This window comes from Mytilus californianus, unplaced genomic scaffold, assembly GCF_021869535.1.
Source record: "Mytilus californianus isolate M0D057914Y unplaced genomic scaffold, xbMytCali1.0.p SCAF_7, whole genome shotgun sequence".
In the NCBI taxonomy this organism is placed as follows: Eukaryota; Metazoa; Mollusca; class Bivalvia; order Mytilida; family Mytilidae; genus Mytilus; species Mytilus californianus.
This window is the reverse complement of record NW_026262723.1, coordinates 57,211,727-57,234,596: the sequence shown is the minus strand read 5'-3', so window position 1 is coordinate 57,234,596 and position 22,870 is coordinate 57,211,727. Positions and strand designations below refer to the sequence as shown.

At 31.8% G+C, this 22,870-nt stretch overlaps 1 protein-coding gene across 1 annotated transcript; it reads left to right on the top strand.

The window, feature by feature from the left end:
* The first annotated feature begins 7 nt into the window (after nt 1-7).
* LOC127707835 (leucine-rich repeat-containing protein 40-like) lies at nt 8-9,945 on the top strand. Its single transcript, XM_052212592.1, has 4 exons — nt 8-144; nt 4,367-4,510; nt 6,586-6,753; nt 7,422-9,945. Exons 1-4 carry the CDS (start codon nt 81-83, stop codon nt 7,544-7,546), a joined length of 501 nt encoding a protein of 166 aa, XP_052068552.1. The 5' UTR covers nt 8-80; the 3' UTR covers nt 7,547-9,945.
* The last annotated feature ends 12,925 nt before the right edge of the window (nt 9,946-22,870 follow it).

Below are 22,870 nucleotides of genomic sequence, written 5' to 3'. Positions count from 1 at the left end.
GATGATATATGCGTCAAATCGAAAACAAATTTTGACAGTCATACACGTGAAAGTATTTTTTGAAAATCTAGTATATCTGAATGGGAGACGGGGTTGCGAAGGTAGTCAACAGGCTACGAGAAGCACAAGAAAATGGAAAATTGGGTATGTAACGTTTCATGACAAATGATATGACTTGAAAGACGGACCTGAAAGACAAATATTTTTGTATGTTGTCTTGACTGTGTGGTGACTGGTGTCTACTTACAAACTTACACATTATTTACAAATGAAAATTCGTATACACCAATTTTGAGTTCCTGAACTTGATTTATATGAGGCAGGTAGCACCTGTGAAAGGGGATGAAGTCAGCAAACCTTTAGAATGCTTTACGATCATGACGATATTCTGTTAACAGCAAATTTATATGTGTAAACATTTGTTGAAAAAAAAACCCAGCTCTTAATTTGTGGTGAAATAGAAACAATTATGGAATTTTATATATGACATCATATTTAATGTAAACAAAGAAACATGATCTCCAGGTAGTGTTTTTTATGCCCCCGCCGTAGCGGAGGGGGCATGAAGTTTTACCCTTGTCCGTCTGTATGTACGTCCGTCCGTACGTCCCAAAGTTGGTTTCCGTTCTCTAACTTTAGATTGCCTCAACCAAATGTTATGAAACTTATACACAATGCTTATCACCACAATATACAGATCAAGTTTGAATTTTTGTGCCGTCACTTGTACTGTTCTAGAGTTATGCCCTTTACAAATGGAAAAATTGCTAAATTTTTTGTTTTCGTTCTCTAACTTAAGTTTGCCTCAACCAAATGTTATGAAACTTATGCACAATGCTTATCACCACAATATACAGATCAAGTTTGAATTTTGGTGCCGTCACTTTTACTGTTCTAGAGTTATGCCCTTTACAAATGGAAAAATTGCTAAATTTTTCATTTTTTTTCTAAAAATATTAAGATATTTTTAAAATTGGAGTTATCTTCCTTTGTCCATGATTATAGTTGAATCAACTACAATCAATGCTTCATACAATGCAATGTTTAATTTTGCCTTCCACTGATAAATTAAAGCAATTTTTACCCTTCATTTATAAAGATATTTTAAAGTCTGCTTTGAAAATTGGAGTTATCTTTCTTTGTCCAGAAGGGTAGTTGAATCAATTACAACCAATGCTTTATACAATGCAATATTCAATTTTACTTCCTACTGATAAATTAAAGCAATCTTTACCATTCAGTGCTTACAAGCACTTTGATTACCGTTCTAGGGTTATGCCCCTTTACAAATGAAAATCCATTCTCTAATTGAGTTTGTCTCAACTAAATGTAATGAAATGTATAAATATTTTGTTTCCATTTTCTAACTTTAGTTTCCCTCAACCAAATGTTATGAAACTTATACACAATGCTTATTACTACATAATACAGATTAAGTACGAAATTTGGGTCGACACTTTTGCCATTCTTGAGTTATGACCCTTTATAAACATAAAAATTGTGAATTTTTCGTTTCCGTTTTCCAACTTTAGTTTGTCTCAACCAAATGTTATAAAACTTATACAAAACTGTTCTAGAGTTATGTGTATTTACAAATAGAAAAATTGCTGAATTTTTAGTTTCTGTTCTCTACTTAAGTTAGCCTCAACCAAATGTTATGAGACTTACACACAATGCTTATTTCCACAAAATTCCGATCATGTTCAAATTTGGAAGCGTCACTTTTACCGTTCTTCAGTTATGTTCCTTTATAACTATATGATATGCAAGCGGGGGCATCATCTGTGTCCACATGTGGACACTATCCACATTTATTTTTTCTTGTTTTAATGTATAGTTTTTATTAAAAACATAAATTTAATAACTTATTCATAAAAAACTAGGAATATACAAAGTTGGCTTATTACTGGTCTTTGTACAGATACAAAAATCTGCCTGATTGATTTGAGGTGAGTTTGCTATAAAATTGTATGTTGAATAAGCTCTAGTCTCATTTTATTACATACTCTAACAGAATAAATTCAAAATGTTCATCCTCATTAATTATTCTTTTTGATAATAATCAGTTATACAAATTTGCGGGAAATCTAATGATTTACACTGCAACATGACAGTGTCTGTCAATAGAATAGGAACAGGGTAATGTGCAAGCTCAACTGTTAGAAAAAAAAGTTAATGATTTGAGTTCATTACTATCATGACTACATGTATTTTGATTTTTCAATTTTATTGATTTTCTTACTGTTATTAGGGACTTCGTCTCCATATATTAAACCCTTTTATGATTCTGTGTCCGGAATGATTTTTTGATTTGGCTAGCCTCTGAGTGTGGATTACATGTAGTCCATCAGTCAGGGGTAATACTTATACAAGTCATTTTTATTTACTTTAAGATGTAAGTAATATTTACTTGTATAAGTAAATTTGTTAGATTTTTATTTTATTTTCAAGGTTTGAATTATCTCCCCTCAATCTTCTCCAAAAATTTACTTATACAAGTAATTTTATTTACCATCCCTTAAATTCTTAAGATTTCTTAAGATGTTAAAACATGCCTAAACAGAATTTTCCTGGTTTGCTAATGAATTTTTAATAAGAGCTCATCTCCAGAACTATCAAAGAAATCTATTGCGCACAGCAAGGCTTTCAATAATTGCTCCCAAGAGGCTTGTAAATGAGCAGTATTTTGAAGATAACAGACAAATGAGATTTTCATTGTCCATGAAATTATACTTTTATGAATAGTAAAGACAACTATTAATGACAGACAATTTAACACTATTAGAGCAATGTAGTAAAGAGAAATTCAAGAGTAGAGGAAAATAAGACTTTTTTACTTATATAAGTAAAAAAAATCTGAATGTCTAAGTGATGTATAACTCTTCCTCCAAAATAATTAACCTGTACCAGTAAATAAAAAAAAACTTGTATAAGTATTACCCCTGACTGTCTATTGCTTGTTCAGTTCATTAACATAGTGTTTCCTGCAGGAGATTTTTCGGATGGTGTGGCCCCTTTTCTGTAGCCTTTTATAACACCCTGCTGTAATTTGTGATTGGAACTGCGATTCATATTTTTTATAAAACCATTTCAAGTTATTTATTTCCCTTTGGCATGTTTGGATAAAAATCAAAATTTTAATGGCTAACATTTTATCGAATTTCGTAATTATCAACTGATTATGTTTTCACATTTTTGAAGGGAGTATGAATACTGTTGATGATTTAATAGAATTATACATACAAAAGGAACCATGCGATCATTTGAGTTTTAAGTATATGATGCATGCGATGTTAGTCATGTTACATACATGTATCTAAACAGCTCATTGTACATGTATATATAATTATATTTTCATTTAGTATGACCTACATGTATTTAACTATAAGACAGGTCAATTGTGGGAATTGACAACAGCTTTCTTTCTGTAACAATTAATCAATAATAATGTTTTCTTAAGGCACACAAATTTGAATTTGGTGTATCATAATGAAATATACCAGATAGCTGTATATACATAATGTATATATATAAACTGCCTCGGTGGTCACCTTGAGTGCAGGAGGTCATGGGTTCAAACCCTGGTCGGGTAAAACCAAAGACTTTAAAATTGGTATTTGCTGCTTCTCCGCTAAGCACGCGGCATTAAGGAGTAAGAGCAAAGACTGGTCGGCTCGGAGTCCAGATAATGTGTCCGGGTAAGGTGACAAGTCTTCCTGCGGACTGTTACCTTGTGAACTAGCACTTTAAAAATCCAACTCAGCGTGTTGGTCTAGTACAAAGCAGGGTTAATATTCATATTCCATTAACATGTTCTCTTCCTGAATATGCATATCAATTTGCCGCTGGACGTTAAACAGCCATCCATCTTCATCATCATAATGTATATACATGTGGACTGTACTATGTATATTCCTTCTTTACCTCATTTAAGTGCATACAATGTATCTCTGCCCTGACACTTAAGAAAAAACATATACCCCTTAGTTTTTCCTATTTTCAAACAGTTAAGTAATTTTTAAATCACTTGTTTAAGTACCTAGGAATAGTTAATACATTTTTTTTGTACATTGACTTAACTACATTAAAATACTTTTATCTTAAAAAAAATATATGAATATTTATGGTTTTCTTTATCATGTTTATTGAGAAATTACTTCCAAGATTCAGAAAACATTTAAAAAATTTTGAAGTTTATTTTTGATTTATATTCAGTAACAATACTCAAATGACAAATTAGCACAGGTGTCAAGTAGGAACTAAGGAAGTAAAATTAGTAAATTACCGTAAGAAAGCTTTCATGAACTGTTTAGCACTTTTTTGATTACCAATTAACAATGTTTTAAATCTTTTTATTCATTTTTAGATTTATCAGAATGTGGACTTACACAGATACCTGATGCAGTTTATATGATGATGAAAGACATCACAGTTCAAAGCTGTGATTTATCACAAAACTTGCTGCAAAGTCTCCCAAAAAAGTTCTGTTCTAAATTTTCTAAAGTAACAGGTAAATATCATGAAATTTAGAACAAAGTTTATATTGATACTACAATGTCATGAATGTACAATGTATATGTATGTTGTATTGTCTTGATAGAAAAAGGAGTAGCCTGTAGGTGCTATATATGCCCTCAATTTTAAAATTCATTCATACATTTTTGTATTATTCTAAATTGTCAGTAAATTGTGTGTTCTACAAGCATGACAAGGATCACCAGTCCTTCACCATTCACCTTTCATCTGATACCTTAATTACTGAAATAAATGCTACATAGTTTAAGATTTACCCTTTAATATGCATAGGAACTATTTTGTTTTGAATATGTTCTACTTTCCAGTATGTTCTGTTTTGACCGGGCCAAATTAGGTAGTGTTACATCTTACAAAGTCTATCCATATACATGTATATTATCAAAGAATTCCGCTCAAGCCAGTGCTAGGAGCCGTCTTAGACTTGCAGTGAGGTGAGAGTTTTTTGCTTCTTGTTGAAGGCCTCACTGTGACTTTGAGATGAAGAACATAAATAAAAGCGCTGTTCCTTTGCTTTTTTTGTGTTTTTTTTTGTTTTTTTTTTGCTGTGCATGAACTGATTTTGTGTCATGGATGGATACCCCATATCCTTTGTTTTTCTATTACATGAGACTTGTTTAAAGTCACCCCATTTTGTGTCTGTTTTGAGACAGGCTATCTGGATAATGTGATAGTGTTGTTTTTGCCTATGTAAGTCTGTATTTTTCAAAGTAGTCTGGTGCAGGTGGTTGGTGTGATCACAATATGATGTGAAATTTGACTGTAATATTAGCCATTTTACAGGTTAAATTTATCTGATAAACAGATAAACAATATTGAAACAGCCACTAGATAGCAAAAAAATATTAGATAAAAATCACAGTAACTCATATTCATATAGTTAAAGCTTTATTTGTGACTGGATAAAAGAAAACAACAACAATCTTGTAATTTTTCTAACAAATATATGAACCATATTTCCAGCATGCATACCACTGTACGTTAAGCAACCAATAATCAATCAATCCGCATGCATGCATAAAAGTTTTGAGGTATTTAGCAGATTTCCAGATTTTGCTTTGCATATTATTGAATTTTTTCATGATATCCAGATTATGGCAGTCTTCAGAAAAATGTCCTTGACACATAACAAGCCTGAAAATCACTCTTCATAAAATTTCTTTAAACATATATGTGATGTAGATATAAAAATAAGAAGATGTGGTATGATTGCTAATACAGTAATAAGACAACTCTCCAACAGAGACGAAAGGCCTCTTTTCAGGAAAATATAACTGGCCCAACAACATTTTTATCGACTTGGTTATAGGCCTAGGCTTCTGGTATATGATGAAGATTGTTATGGAACCTTACTCTGACCAATAAGCATTACAACAGTTATTGTTTGGCTTTTTTGTACTATAATAGAACTAGAACAAGAACATATGTTATTTAAGAAATAATTCATGGAGGCTTGAATATATAGTGATTTTACCACGGGTTGGCCCTTTATGACAAATATTTTACCCTGAGCGATATTTTGATTCTAATAGGACAAATACGGCAATTGTTTTGGATCGAAGCGCTCTAGATAATGGCATTATTTGCCGTTCCCATGAATAAACACACTATTAAATTGACGTAAAAGACGGGGGCAAACTGAATAAATGACATGCTTAAACTATTTACAATAACATACTTAGATAGGTTTGGATGAATCTAAATGATAATTGTACTTATATGTCTTATATATGTATACAAAAAAATGACTTATATAACACATTTTAGCATCGTTTGTTTAAGTTTCCTTGTTGTGATGATTTTCGGTTTCACAAGCGTGTATTTTCCCGCAAAATGCTTATATTCTTACGTCATCGTTCTATGACGTCGGGTAGCTCATATGACGCGGAAGTACGATCGGAACAGCCCAAACAATATATTCATATTTTACCACGGGTGTGTACTCAAAGCGTTTGAAGAACGTCATGTTAGAATACCAATTAACAATATAATAACATATATAACAATATAATAGTTACCAGTGTATTGCTGACTAATATTACTATTTTACAGAAATGAACATAAGTGGAAACAAACTACATACACTACCAGATGAACTAAGAAACCTTCAAGAACTACAAGATTTAGACGCTTCATCTAACAACTTAGATAGAATACCACAAGTCGTCTTTCAATGTGTTAAACTAAAACAATTAAATGTACATAGTAACTGTATCTCAGGTTTGTAGAAAATATTTTATTTCAATTATTTTTATACCCCTATGGGACATATTATGCTATTCCATTGTCCCTCAGCCTGAACAATCATACAATAAACAAAGAATGCTTTGATTAAGTTTCAAGAAACTTAGGTGCAATATTTGAATTCATGGAAGAAAGCTCTTATAGTTTTGAAATTTTTTCAATTTGTTGTTGCAGGACTTTAAATTGTCAAATTTAAGGCCATTTTTCAGATATAGCACACTAATTCTATATATAGCTAGCATGTTGGATTAGTATACACTTTTGTATTTGAAACTTTATGCTGTTGTTGGGATTTGTTAAAATAAACTCCCTATTAATTTTGAAAATTTCCTAGTTTGTCATTTAAGAGTTGTGGGACATTACATTTACCGTGATTTTAGGGGGGGGGGGGGGGGGGTAATAAATTTATAATCGGCAATGTATAACAATAATGAAATCAATTTAAGATAGGATAGTAATACTCTAACATATCTAATGCAACATGTACAGGACAGGTTTATTAATCTAACATTTTTATCATTTTATGCACATTTCATCATTAAATTAAATGTAAAATTTATACATAACTGTATTCTTTATAAAAACCTTATTTAGGATATTTCATTACTGAATTCTTCATAACAGATTTTTTTATTTTTTTTTAGAAGTAGATGTGATGAGGCTAGAAGCTATGGATTCACTAGAAACTTTAAACATTAAAGGCAACCCTCTTCCAGATGACGTCAAATCACAATTGTCAGACAGCAGATTGAATATAATCAAAAGCTAAGCCTTCCATATCATACAATGATGAATGCAGAAGACTATCCTTTTTACAAGACACTGAGTTACCACAGATTTGTGTTGTTATATTATGTTGCCATTATTATAACTTCTGAAAGGGATCCCCACAGACAAATTTTCAAGGGTTAAGCTTATAAAATGATTATTTTAACAATTGACATTTTTGTTTATACCTTTTGCAATACTAAATAAATATATTTGTGTACAAAAATGTATATGGTATCTTTATTTATAACAAAAAAATTAAAACTTTATTATAGTCTTTCAAAATTATACTGCTTAAAAATTGTTTTCCATAATTATCTCTCATAATCTCTAAATTAATGGTGGTTCTGAGAAAATCAAGAGTGGTGCTAGAAATTTTAAGGCCGGTGCTAAAATTTCAAGGGTGGAGGAGCACCCCCCTAAATAGTCTGTGGTCATCCCTGTAAGTATATCAAATGTAAACCAGAAAATACAACTAGTATTGATATACGTAATATTATTCATTGGAGAAGATATTTATTACCTACACTGAAGAATTACACACAGCAAGAAAGATAGGATTAATGTTACATTAGAGACATTCTGACTTTCAACATAATTTGTACACAATCAGATTTAAATACTGATCCTGTGCCTATGCTTTGCTTGCAAGGATCTGACAACTCTCAGTTCTGATTTTTGTTCTGGTTATTATTACATCAGCCAATGAAATTGCAATCTCCAATTTTTTAAGGTGTGTATCATAAGGACAAAACCAGAGGATCCTGAAAGGTCTTTTAAACAGAAAGTAGAATGAAACAGTGTCGGATCCTTGTAAGCAAAGCATGGGCACTGAATCTTTATTTAAATCAGATTGTACTATACTTGGTCTTAGGTATATGACCTATCTTACATACATATAATGCATTTGTAACGTAAATTATGTTCTAATTGAATTTTTACAGGTAAGCAGGAGTGTTACGTTTCATTGCCCATAACAAATGCATTATACATCCGATACTTACGTTTAGTATATATTTTATATAAAGTAATATAACAAGTCTCCAATATTGGAAAAGATATTTGAATGCTTGAATTTTATGAATCATATGAACCATATTGAAACAATTGAACAAAAACCTTTTATTAATTATTTTTGTCGGTTTATTTATTATTGTGATATTTCAAGAAAGTATTTATAGGAACATTGTTTTGTGTTTATTTGTTTTATGATATCTGATACTAGTAGATTAGTCAGGAGTATTGAAAAATATTGTTTATATAAGATATTTGTATTTACTGTCATATCAAATACAGACATGCATTTATACCTATATACATGTGTTATAAATATTAAAACCAGATGTGAACTTCAAAACTTTTGTTAGAAGGAAGAAGTGTGCTGCTTATTTTACACATTTAAATGAAAATTTCAAATTCAAATTTTTTTTTTATCAATTTTAAGATTTTTTTTAATGTAGTTGCTGTTCCCTCAAAACTCCAACTTTGTATTTTTAATTAATTCCTAGCATTATACAATTATAGCCTTTGTATGAGGTCGATATAACATAGTATTGACCTCAACCAAAGGCTACAATTGTTATATTATTAATCAACAACTATTGCATGAACAATGTTAAATTGGGGATTTTTATAATGTATTTTTAGTAACATGCTGTATACCCTGTGCAATATGCTGTTTTTGACCTACGAAAAGCTACACACAACTGTTACAGTGTTGGCGTGCAAACTGAGTAAATACAGATGTGCATGTGATGAAGTTTAAACGAATCACAAATCCTTAAATATATTTGATAAGTAATATAAAGAAATACAAAAAGTGAACATATTATCCAGTCCTTATAATTGTAAACTAAGTTGCCATATGCTGTGTATTTATGTGTTTTTCCTGATTTGAGAAAAACTGTATTTTTATGGATATTTGATTTTGTGGTTGTGACAAAGTTTTTATAAAAGCCTATAGAAAATTTATACTTCGTTGAACATTTAAATTTGTTGTTAACATGTACTCTCGAAATCCATGCAGAGAAAAATTGGTACCCTACAAATAATAATGAATCAACAGTACTAGAAGGGATTTATTTCTGTAGTACATACTAAACTGACAATTCTTAATCCACTATGCTACATCTGTTTGCTGAGTACTGTATACATAAAGATGTTTAAACAGATAATTCATAGATTTATGTATGTTTTTAGAGGTGTTTATCAAAGGTTGTTAATGCTTTTCTTTTCAATATCTATTACATTTACAATTTTTTCTCCACATTGTATTATCTCTTTATAAAAAAAATGTATTAAGTCTGATCAACAAGTTAGCAAAAACAAACCTGAAGTCAAAGAGTTCCCCTTATTGTGTTGTTTGATCATGAGAAGATAATAAAGTATTTTTACTTTCAAGGTTTAATGTCAAAGGTCAAGGAAAAAGCATCAAATTGTAGGAAATCAATAATTCACTTAATCTTTACTAAACAGTCAGAGCTCAGACATAAATTTAATTTTGCAGTTGACTCTTAAAGGTCTAAATTTGTATGTTTCATGGGTTGTCACTTTAAGTTTAAACAAAATACAACTTCAAAATGTCAATTTATGTGAAGCAAAAAATATTTAAACTTTATCAAAGTGTTGAAATCTTGACTTCTTCGTGTTGATGAGCTACCGAAATTGGCGAACTTAAAGACCCATGTACAAATATAACACAAGCATCAACATTAAATTGTGACAACATTTGACCTCTGAAGAAAAATATGAGAGAGAGTTTAAAAAAACTGAGACAATACTTATTTTGTTTATTTTCTTTGGTTACATCTTCTGACATCAGACTCGGACTTCTCTTGAACTGAATTTTAATGTGCGTATTGTTATGCGTTTACTTTTCTATATTGGCTAGAGGTATAGGGGGAGGGTTGAGATCTCATAAACATGTTTAACCCCGCCGCATTTTTGCGCCTGTCCCAAGTCAGGAGCCTCTAGCCTTTGTTAGTCTTGTATTATTTTTAATTTTAGTTTCTTGTGTACAATTTGGAGTTTAGTATGGCGTTCATTATCACTGAACTAGTATGTATATTTGTTTAGGGGCCAGCTGAAGGACGCCTCCGGGTGCGGGAATTTCTCGCTGCATTGAAGACCTGTTGGTGGCCTTCTGCTGTTGTCTGTTCTGTGGTCGGGTTGTTGTCTCTTTGACACATTCCCCATTTCCATTCTCAATTTTAGTCACTTTTTAATGCAACCATTTATAAACACCGAAAAATGAAAAAAAAAACAACTGAGTTGTGAGGAAAAGAATGTTTAATAAGAATAAATGAAATAACAAAAATACCATACTCCACAAGGAAAATTCAAAATGGAAAGTCCCCTATCAAATTGCAAAATCAAAAGCTCAAACACATAAAACGAATGAAAAACAGCTGTCATATTCCTGACTTGGTACAGGCATTTCCTTATGTAGAAAATGGTGGATTAAACCTCTCGCTTGTATGACAGTCGCATGAAATTCCATTTTGTTGACAACAATGTGTGAGCAAAGCTACTATTATTTCTTATAGATAGTTCAGATCCTTGTTAATTCTAAGAAAGTTTTTATTGTCATAGGGAATGTATTTTGGCCACAAAGTCAAATAAATTGTTATCATCCTGTTTTATGAACCATTAATTGACCTTAACAAGTCTGTTATTTTCTGACTTAGACAAGTCCATGATTGTAAACACATTTTTATAATAATACATACTTTGACTTTATGTAAGTCAGAAACAAAAAAAGACTGTTTATGTCTGAGCTCTGCAGCTAAACTTTTGGTGGAATACCTGAATATTGCAAGACTATGAACCCTATTTATTTTTAAGGTAAAGGTTACAACATCATTTAAAATTATGTGGAATTGTGAAAAGTAAATTGATTTTGTAGTGGCCTTTTTTCCAAATTACTTAAGTCAAATTGCAAATCTTATAATCAATTAATGCATGATTCAGATATTGATAAAAATAAGTTTGAATTCCAAGTATTCTATAGAAAATTGTGCATAAAGAAGAATTTACCATGTTTCATACATATAATTATTGAATAAATTATGAATGACAGTGTATGACTAGAGCGTACATTTTTTCCCATCATGTTTTTAAAGAATTATTTCAAATTTAAAACAAAATTTGATATATTGTTTTCAAATTGAAATATTTTGTTTTCTTAATTTATCTTTTTAACAAAAATTTGTGTTAGAAAGTGACGTGGAGTGTTGTCAATAATGTTGAGCTTTGACATGAAATCTACAATACTTTTGTTCCCTAGCAGTTTTATATATGTCATATTTGTCATTGTTGGAGACAGTGAATCTTAATTTTATGGATTAATTTAAAATTTTCAGATATAATATGTATTTTGTGAATATATTTTTTTGATAGGAATGTTGTACAAGCCTTCCATTTAAACATTATTTTAAACCAATTCAGACGTGTTGTTAAAAGATTTTTAGCATATTTTTTTTGTAATAAATAAATTCAAAAGTATTTGTTTATTGTCATGTTGTCTTGTCTTAGAAATGAAGAGACATAGGTGTGTTGTTTCAAATGGCTGTGTCAACAATATGCTAAAGTTTGTGATTATGTTAGTTTAACAGGAACCACTAATAGAAAGTCAATGATATTTAGTATACATTTGAAGTACTGTTGGCACATCTTTTTTCCATGGCGATTGTTGGATCCTGCCCCTTCAGTCACAGTCTTTTGACTTTGAAGCTTTTGCTTAATTTACATGTTAAAGTTTGTGATTAGTTAATTTTGATGAAGACCAACAACAGTGATCAAGGAAACTTAGTTTGTAGTTGTATTAGTCTAAGCATATCTCATTTCCATGAAGATCACATGGCCCTGAGCCTTGAGTCATGGCTCATTGACTTTGGATGTTTGCATCATTTGCATGATTAAAAAAGTGTTTGCCTTTTAATATCAACATTTGCATTTTACTATCAAAATTACATATAGACGAGGCATATAAGTGTCAACTGTTTGTTAAAATGATAACCAATAAATAAGACAAAAGTATAGAACACAATCAGACAAAAGATAGCATAAAAATGTGGTAGAAAATTTTGCATTTAAATTCCATCATCTGTGCAAATAAGTGGGTAATTTGTGAAGTTGTAAGCATATGATCGGTTACCTTGTTTTAATAATACCATTTACAAATACTATGAGATTCCCTACTATAATCATCTTAGGCTCTAGTAGGGTACTAACTTAGGTCACACAGTCACGTTAAAAAATGCTTCGGGTCACCAGGACACTTTTAACCAAACTATACAGTTTTAAACTGATCTGATTCTTTGCTTGGAACATTTGTAATGGTCACAGGTCCCTGTAAAAAGTACGCAGGTCAGATTTGACCATGTTTGAGCCACATCATTTATGTGATTGCCAATCTAACCCATTTCGAAAGTCTGATATCATTCCTTGTTTTCGGCCAAATATTTGAGTTTATAGTGTTGTTATTTATGTAACAATATGTTACAGTGATGAATAGTGAAGCATTGGGCGATATATTTTTTTTGCAGAAAAGAACAAAAACTACAAAGCAAGCCTTTACGTACATTTCATTCTGTTCAATTTATAGTAACATAAACGATACCAATGTTAATGCACCAGATATTCATTTTGACAATCATTGTTTCTTGATTGATGCCCGAGTTATAAATGTTGAAAACTCAAAACCTAAAACAAACGTTGAGCTATGCACGAGGGAGATATATTTCTTAATTTTGAATAATTTCCAAAAATTTGTATCAGTTTAAAAAATATTCATATATCATTCTAGTACTAAAGTACTGTCTTCTGGGTTGGAAATACCCTCTGGGACTTACATTCCACATTACATGCAGAGGTATCGTCAAAGTGGTAGTAATACCATAAACATGACCAGTTTTACTGCACCCGATGCTCATTTCGACACTGAATATCTCTTCAGTGATGCTTGAGTCCAATATGATTGAAATTCAAAAAACTATAACAAACATTGAAGAGCTAAGAAAACAAAAAAGAACCAAAAGTGTATCCAAATTCAGACAAAGAATAGAGCTATGCATGAGAAAGATATAATCCTTAATTTAGAATAATTTCCTAAATTTTGAAACAAAAAATTTCATTAAAACATTATTTATATTTTTATGTCATTATTGAAGTGCTGGCTACTGGGCTGGTGAAACCCTTACGGAAAGTCCATCATCAAATGTATCGACCCGGCTAATAGTGATAACATAGAGGGTACAAAGTTTTCTGCACAAGATACCAAATGAAGAAAGGGAAAATCATTTATTTTTTTTTCTTGAAAATTCTCTTCTAACAGTCATTCATTTACGCTTATTTGGCTAAAAGATTCGTCTTACCGCGATAAAGCCTTTTGCGCTGATGAGGCATAGATAAACCATCTACCAATCAATCAATCTATCAATCAATTAAACAAAGGCCAGTATGAGCTTTTGTTTATCACTTGGTATCCATCTTTTTAAAGATATATTCATATGCAGTTAGTGAACTAATTCAAATGAAGCGTCACTCTTTGTTAATATCAATTGCTGTTCATCAACCAACATGGTAGTAATTGCTAAGAATAGAACACTAGGGTAAAAAAGTATAACATTGATACCGAACTCCAATGCAAATTGAAAAAGGGGAAGTCCATAAAAACTGCCAAAATCATAAGCTCAAGTCATTTTCTAAGATATTAATAACCATAATAGGTCAAAGTGTCTAGCGGGTATAAAATATTCAAGATCTAGCGGGTATAAAATATTCAAGATCTATGTACCATCTAAAGATGTCGAAATTATCAGAAAACTCCTTAAATGAGTTATTGCCCTGAAATGAAGAATTTTGACCAAGTTTAATATTTGTGTCTAGTGTATTAGTATCTTGACAAAAATACAAAACCTGTTTACTTTTCAAGTAAAATCACTAGGCGAGCCATTCAGTTTCCTGTTAACCTGTAATTGTGTCACCACGGGATATTGAAAAGGAGATATGGGGCATTGCAATGAAACCTGGACTTGATTTGGAAACTGATTGAACATGAATATTTATTTCATTAGCGGGTGCGACTTGGAGACTTAAAAGCAAGGATATCAGCATACAATTGAAGTACCCCCTAATATAAAAAATATTAGAGCTCAACTTCTCATTGTCAGTTGGAGGTTTGAAGAGTCCGAAATACCAACTTGAAAAGTTTGTTACTCTGCTATTAAACAATTAAGTTGTATTTTTGTATGAGATATTTATTATCCGCGAGATCAGGTCAAGTAACTGCTCCACTATGTCATTCTGTATACCTGGAAAGTGATAGAGGGTATATACCTCGTCTCGATATACCATTTTTTGCGTTAACGCAATATGAAGCAATCAAAAATCGTACAATCAGAGATGGTGCCTAGTTTGTGGCATATGTAGCTCAAACAGATTTCCTTCAACATCATTCAAACGTTCCACAAAAATTGTAATAAGATTAATGATGTGTACCTTTTATATTGGACATATTTGCGTAATTTTTTCTCGTGTTTCCTATGAGTGAAACTTGGCAATATTTTGTTATCGAATGCTGTAGAGGGTACCTTGTTTATGTCATGTGTAACTACAACAGTTTTCCACCAACATCCTTTGAACTTTACACAGTCATGGAACGCGAATGAATATGCGCAGCTTCTTATTTGGACAGATTTGAATTATTTCTTTGTCTGATTTCTAATGTGTTGAATTTGGTCATTTTTGGCATTATACATGCTATAGAGGGTACCTAGTTTGTATCAGGTGATACTCTAATCATATTTCATCAACATTATTCCAACTTTGTACAGGAATTGTAAACTGATTCAATACTATAAGCTCCTATTCTGGACAAATTGGAATTATTTCTCTATTTTTCCAAGTAGTGTTGAACTTGGTCATTGAATGGCATAGAAATTACATAGCTTGTTTAATTTGATTCCACCTATTTTGTAGCTTCTAAGTGTCACTTACTCTTACTGGAAACAAGTTCTTACATGAAAGATTTCAATGCATATGACATGTGTTTCTGGAATAATATTCCCAAAGTACGTTCGATACAAAACAATTTGACAACAGGTTACCAGTTTAGATGAACAGATAACATTTGTTTGTGAGCAGCGCTCCATTCGCTATAATCTTGGAGTGTTTTTTTAGTTCTTTAATGACTACAAAGGTAAATTATTTCTATCCGCCTTTTCTCTGTATTAATATGAGAGCTTGGTTTCTTTCTGAACGAAAGTTACTTAATCGTTCCACGTCTATTAATTTTACTTTCAAATAATGATGATATAACTAATGTTTTATCCTTATTCCAATGGATAATAGCAGATCTCCTTGATTATTTCTCATTGAACTTGAAATAAGCGAAACCACCGACAGCAGACTGTCTGCATCATATTTAGATTTTTTCCTGGAAATTAAAGGTAATCTTTCAAATATGGGATGGAAGATTGATGGTTTAAACTTTCCGGCTGTCAATTCTAATTACAGGTATATCTGGGACAAATGTAGTCTTTTCAATACTAATATGACACCAATAGTTTGAGTATATGAAAGTCATGCTGAGATAATTACTTTGAAAGTTGCTGTAGTCACCGTTTCCCCTTCGCTATGGTATAATTTTTATCTCCTCATGCGAATGACTTACCTTAGTTTCCTACGTAGATACTTATCACGATAGTGGATATTTTTGCAACTAGATTTAAAAGTATTCGTTTTGTTATTTTTATTCCTACAGCCACTTTTACAGCCAAAAAAATTTGGTTTCGCGTTACAGTTATTTCATGTGTTATACTACAGTGTGCGTACCAACTGGCATTTGGACGGAGTAATGCATTTCCTGTTACCAAATCTACTATTTGGTTGCATTTTAAAAAAATTAAAATTAATCAACCATAAAGTAATATTTACTTTATTACAAACGAGAATCTCAAAATTCCTGGTGGTCAGTTTCATAAAACCATCCAACAATGTCGAAGTAGTTTTCCGGTTTAATGGACAGGCAGTTCGGGGTGGGTGTTAATGTGCCAAGACGAAAACTGTATATCATTTACAAAATAAATGTTGACGAGTATGTTTCCAGTACAATTTGGCAGCCAGTAAATCCTTGTGGGTTTACTTAAAGTAATTTTACAGTTTCGCTACAGGATATAAACGAAACACCTAAAAGTCTTCTAAGACTGTATGGACAATTGTTTTAAAATTATTCGTGGGTCTGGGAAGACAAAACCTTCCGACCAAATATGATAAAAAATGAAATTATATATACCATGTAATGCATACTGAGAAACTATGATCCACATATTGAAAAGGCAGTCATTAATTTATATCAAATCCGAATTGCGAGCAAGGAGTTCCGGAAGTTCATATGGAATAAAAGCCGTGATCAAAATAAAGAATTTAAATGCTGGTTGCTGATTCCCTTTTTATCTATCGAAAACTGTTACTTAAAATTTTTGGTCAACACCAGCAGGATTCACCACAGACTATAAAAAAAACAACATCAAAGCAGGAAAAAATTGGTCCTAACTATTCATGTAAGAACTTATTTGTCGATTGTGACCAATATATATACATGTAGTTAAAAACGAAATTGAATACTTCATTGTTGTTTTTCGGATTGACTTAAATTTTAGATTGATATAATCAAAAATATGAAAGATAAGATAGTTTACAGACGCAATAAAAATGGTCACCTGTTCATTGATGAATATTATGGTCAATGACAGTTGCTGTTACAAACATACACACATGGGCGTGATCATAATCGCAACGCGATATTATATGAGGTGATTTGTCTGTATATAGAGCTGATATTATATCATTCTATTTTAAAAAAAAATGAAAACAACACGTTATAAATTTCATGCGCCTGAAGCGCTTTTCTGGATTTACCTTCATCAGGAACGCTCAAAGCCGAATATTTGAAAGCCAAGAATGTATAATAACCTAAACAGTTGAAGAGCTATATAACCAAAAAGGACCTGAAAAAAATAGCCAAATTTATCTAACATGTCTAAGGTCAACTTTGCCTGAGGGAGTTTAAACCTTAGTTTCTTATAATTTCAAAAAATTATTAAGAACACTTTTAGAAACTTAAGGTTTGTTGTAAATCATGTCACTACCGAAGTACTGACTACAGAGCTGATGATACCCTCGGGGACTGATAGTGCACCAGCAGAGGTATCGACCCAGTGCTGTAAAATGAAAACAACACGTTATAAATTTCATGCGACCGAAGCGCTTTTCTGGATTTAACTTCACCAGGCACGCTCAAAGCCGAATATTTGAAAGCCAAGAATGTATAATAATCTAAACAGTTGGAGAGCTATATGACCCAAAAAGGACCTAAAAATAGCCAAATTTATCTAAGGTCAACTTTGCCTGAGGGAGTTTAAACCTTAGTTCTTTAGTTTCTTATAATTTCAAAATTTATTAACGGACAATTTTAGAAATGTTTGTTATAAATCATGTCAGTAACGAAGTTCTGACTACTGAGCTGATGATACCCTCGGGGACTGATAGTTCACCAGCAGAAGTATCGACCCAGTGCTGTAAAAATGAAAACAACACGTTCGAAATTAAATATCGCAGATATAATACTTTTGGTTTCCCTCTTCTCCACAGTATTGCGTTTATATATCTCACTCAATACAGTACGCTAATAACATGTTCACACTGTGCGAACTTCATTAACAAGGGCGGGCTCCTTTCACCAAAATAAAAAACTGTTTCAACAGAGTTATCGGAAAGAACGACTGCAATCGACGCTTCATAAGTTGTACGGTCACCATAACGAATTGGTTGACCGAGTACGATGCGTCGATGTCTCAACTCTGAATGTCTACATGGTTTTGCGGTCGTAATTTTTTAGAGACCAATATAGTCGTCTGATCTGTAATTTTACTGATTGTGACATTTGACTTGAATTGAATCCGCATGGCGCGGGATGCATGCATAGCAAAAGACTCCTTCCCTGTCGACACAACCGGTCTCGCTCGTTTCGGCGTTTATGCCATTCCCTCAGATTTTGTTTTGTTATCTTGATTTGTCTCCTCTTAATCGATTTACGAGATTTGAACATCGGTAAACTACTGTCGTCTTAATTTTCCGATCGAGTAATTAATGATACCAATGCAATTCCCTTACTTATCAACCGTTTCCTTCCAATCTGAGAGAAGAGGAACTGATGTTTGTTTTACAGTCCTTATTTTGTACAATTCACATAAGATAATGCATACGACCTTTTGACAATAACATGTTGAGGAAAATATAATCTTTATTAATTTGTTAGGTGCGTTTAGTTAAATTTCTCTTTCAAATTTGAAATCTTTTCCCTATGTTTTCTTGTTTTTTATTTTATACGTATGGGACAAATTGGCCTTTCATCGCATAATATGTTATCGAAATATAATGGTCTTAACATAAAACAATGCATTAATAAATCTTTGAAGAATAATACCATACAATTTATGTATTTTGTCATTAAGCTAGACGAAGTAATTAGTGACGCATTGTCATGTAAATTTAATCTTAGAACGAGGAAGTACTGGCGTCGACTTAGACATTAGACGATATGTTATTAATGATGACGTAAAAGTCTATTTCATCCTAGATTAATGTTGAAATCCAATATGTTTGTAAAGTATCCCTCTGAATACGAAATCTAATTTGCTTTTTTTAAACTTTGCACCGAATTCTATAGTTCAAAATAATTGAATTCTAGAGAGACAAGCTGAATACATACAGTTTCTTTCAAAAAGACTTCATTCTATTATTTTATTTCCATGATTACATGTATTACATTAAATAATTCTGTTATCATTCAAATTTAAATTTTCTATGTACTCAATAATTATTAATCGTTTCAGAACCAAAATACCGATTTCTTTGAAGATAAGTAATTTGTATTTAAACGAACAACAGAATTACTACAGTTTGTTTTTTGACATGCGAAAAGTCCGGTTGAATTGTTAAAAAAATCGATTATACAATTACTACATATATCTGATTCCCATTTTCAGTATTTTTACTTTCAACTGATTGTTTGCTGCTTTATCATCATTGTATTAAATAAGGTCATGGTAACAGGACATTGCAACTTCTTTAATGAATTTATTTTTCAGCTTACAACTTCCAGAGTACTTGAGTTCTCCTTGGGTTTTTGCTTAAGTCAGTGTTTTCAATCTTTAATTTTGTGCATATTTAGTGGATATCATCTTTATTTACTCACAGGCGGAAACCCAGTTGAAAGAGAACAAAAGAATCGAAGCTCTTTGTTAGAGAAGGCGATAAATGCTTACTGTAATGTTTACTATAGTAACAAAATTTTTAAAAGTTAATAGAAACAAATAAAATGACAGTTTTCGGCTAAATTACGATGTATTTTTTCATAAAAACACAATTTGCATAAGTTTTCAATTTATCTATTATATAATTAAGCAGAACAATTAGATACCAAGTCGACGACATGGTTGTCTATTCAGTTGGATCTAAAAAATGCATAACCTCCGATTTTTTTTTTTTTTTTACCACGGACGGAGAACATATCAATCTATTTGTTCCTTAATTTTCGTTTCTGCCCTTTCATTATGTAACTGAAGAAAAAATTCAAAAAATGGGTAACAATTGCATCGAAAAGATCAAATCGAGTGCACCTTTTTATGTTAGGGCGTGTTTGAGTTAAATATTTTGTCTTGAAAACGTATAAAGCAAGAGTATTTGATACATCATCTCGCTTCAGATTCTATTATTTTTATATATCAAGGCTACAGGTTGACTTTATAACATCGAAAGTTCACAGTACTAAAAAATTAAATATATGGGTCAAGTGAAATACCTTTCTAATGAATCACAAAAACAGAATAGGTGTGTTTGAATAGCAAATTTTTACTAAAAGTACTTGACGACTGACTTTTAAGTTGGATCTTAAAAATGCATATCTTCGAAAAAACTTCATTTTTTGTGTGTGATAATGAGGGTTTATAGTCTTCAACCACTGAAAATTTTTAGTCTGACCTTCCACGAAATATTTAATTAGAATTTTTTTAAATGTTTATGAATTTCCAAAAATTCCACCTGACAACCGATCCGACAATAGTTTTAAGTTGACTGAATGCAGACAAGTACATTAACTGATGCTCATTAGCTAGTAGATACATTTGTCTTTTAAAATACACCTGGCATATAAGGATCGTAATGGTGCTATGTGGATAAATTTATCGGTTTTCAAGAGCTAAATTGGAAGCGCGTCATCCCTACAATGGCTTCCATTTTTACGATTGTAAAAATGAACTGGCGTAATGGGGAGATAATTTTGACGAAGTAGAATCCTGACTGCTCAGTTGTTGTCTTTTCTATTGACCTTGGTACTTCTCACTATTTTTTTTTATTAAGAATTCCTGTCTATCGTTGTCGAATTGAATGGTGTTATTTCAAAAGAAAAAAACTTGCATACGAAATGAAAGCCATTCACATTTTGCATGAAGCGAGAAATCACGAATGTGTTAAATATTAATAAAACTGGTATTCAACAGTACACGATAACCCAACAAACACATGATTTCTATTCACTGGCGTGTGTGACTATATGATAATGATTAGCCAAAATCGAAGTAAAAAGCACTTGCACAGTGTAAGTGCTTTTTACTTCGATTTTGGCTAATCCACTTGTCCTTGAAAAGCATCTAGAGGTCTGCAGACTTTTAAATTATTATATTCTCTGTGAAAACGAAGACTAGAACTAAGAATAATTCCATGAAGAATGGAATTATGAACAAAAACACTTTCAACATTTATTAATGATGTCAATTTTCACATGTTTATAAATTTAGTTGTTCATCTTTAAACGCACGAACTGTTATGTCTGGAAATGTTTTATAAGAGGACAGTGTACGGCCAACAACATTGAGCAAAACCCATACCCTATAGTCAGTTATAAAAGGCTACGTCATGACAAAATGTGAAACAATTCAAACGAGAAAACCAACGGCTTGATATATGACAAAACAATAAACGAAATACAAATATAACATACATCAACCAACAACAACCATTGCATTACAAGCATCTACCTTGGTACAGTCATATAAAGAATGTAACGCGGTTAGACATGTTTGTGAGCTCTCGACCATTTCTCTAACCTGGGACAGTGGTATAACATCACAAGATAAGAAAAAATCAATTGCACATGGATTGTTTCGTCAAATTGACACAGAGAAAAAAACACCCAAAATCAAACAACAATTAATATAAAGACAAAAGACATAAAGTATCGATCGAAGAGGACTCGTTGTTACTGAAAGCTAGCCTAGTTCAAAACCAATTACAATTAATAAATAATGTTCTTTCGGACCAAAATATCCTTTAGTTCATATCAAAGGGATTAATTGTAAATACGCCGTAAAAAGTCTGAGAAATGTGTGACTTTGTGTAATGCCAAAATATACAAACCTATCATAAACAGGATATAGGACCATAAGATTTCAGAGTTATGTTTAATTTATCAAAAACACAATCAATACAATTACCGACAAAAACAATATTCAAAGATAATACTACGATGTTAAATAGATAGCCTTTAAGAACAACTTTATTAAAAGGATCAATGAATTTGCTTTGACGACTTCTCCGGACCATTCCCGATACGTAGGACTATGCTACGAACGTATACGACTGCATTCAGAAAATGATAAGACATTCCAGATAATGGAGGATAGTTATCCGACTTTTTCACTTTTCATCCCGTAGCGCTGTCTGATCTAAAATGGGATCCATAATCGACTATCTGCGAACCCCGCATCACACGACATTGATCCGAAAATGAATAGTTTTATCTATACTTTTGCTTGTAATATAAAGGAGATAATTCTCTACTTCCTGTTATCAGAAATGGCCCGGTTATCCTGGTTAATTTGATAGATTACTTTTTCAAGGTCATATGTAGTCCAATACAAAACACATTTTGCCTTTATCATGCTCAGTATGAAGTTATAGCAAAGGTCAAATTGGGAACGTCAAATTGACCCTTGACCATGACCCCGATTTCAAGGTTAAATATCAATGGATCTCAAATCAAAAGACTCCAAGTCTTATATGAAACGCATGGTTAAGAAGTTACCATACGTTTTTTTAATATTTAAGGGGAGAAAAATCCTACAAAATCACCCTAGCACTTCAATCCAATTTTTTTGGCGTTACATCAAATTGCTACATACAATTTATGAAGCGATAACAAGAAAAACATTATATGGGGAGATAACTCCCATATAAAGATGTGGACGTTTGAACAGGGTGAGTT

Coding starts and splice junctions, on each gene's coding strand:
- LOC127707835 (XM_052212592.1), top strand. CDS start 81: ATGGGAGACGGGGTTGCGAAGGTAGTCAACAGGCTACGAGAAGCACAA. Junction 145..4,366: donor ACAAGAAAATGGAAAATTGG/GTATGTAACGTT, acceptor ATTCATTTTTAG/ATTTATCAGAATGTGGACTT. Junction 4,511..6,585: donor TAAATTTTCTAAAGTAACAG/GTAAATATCATG, acceptor ACTATTTTACAG/AAATGAACATAAGTGGAAAC.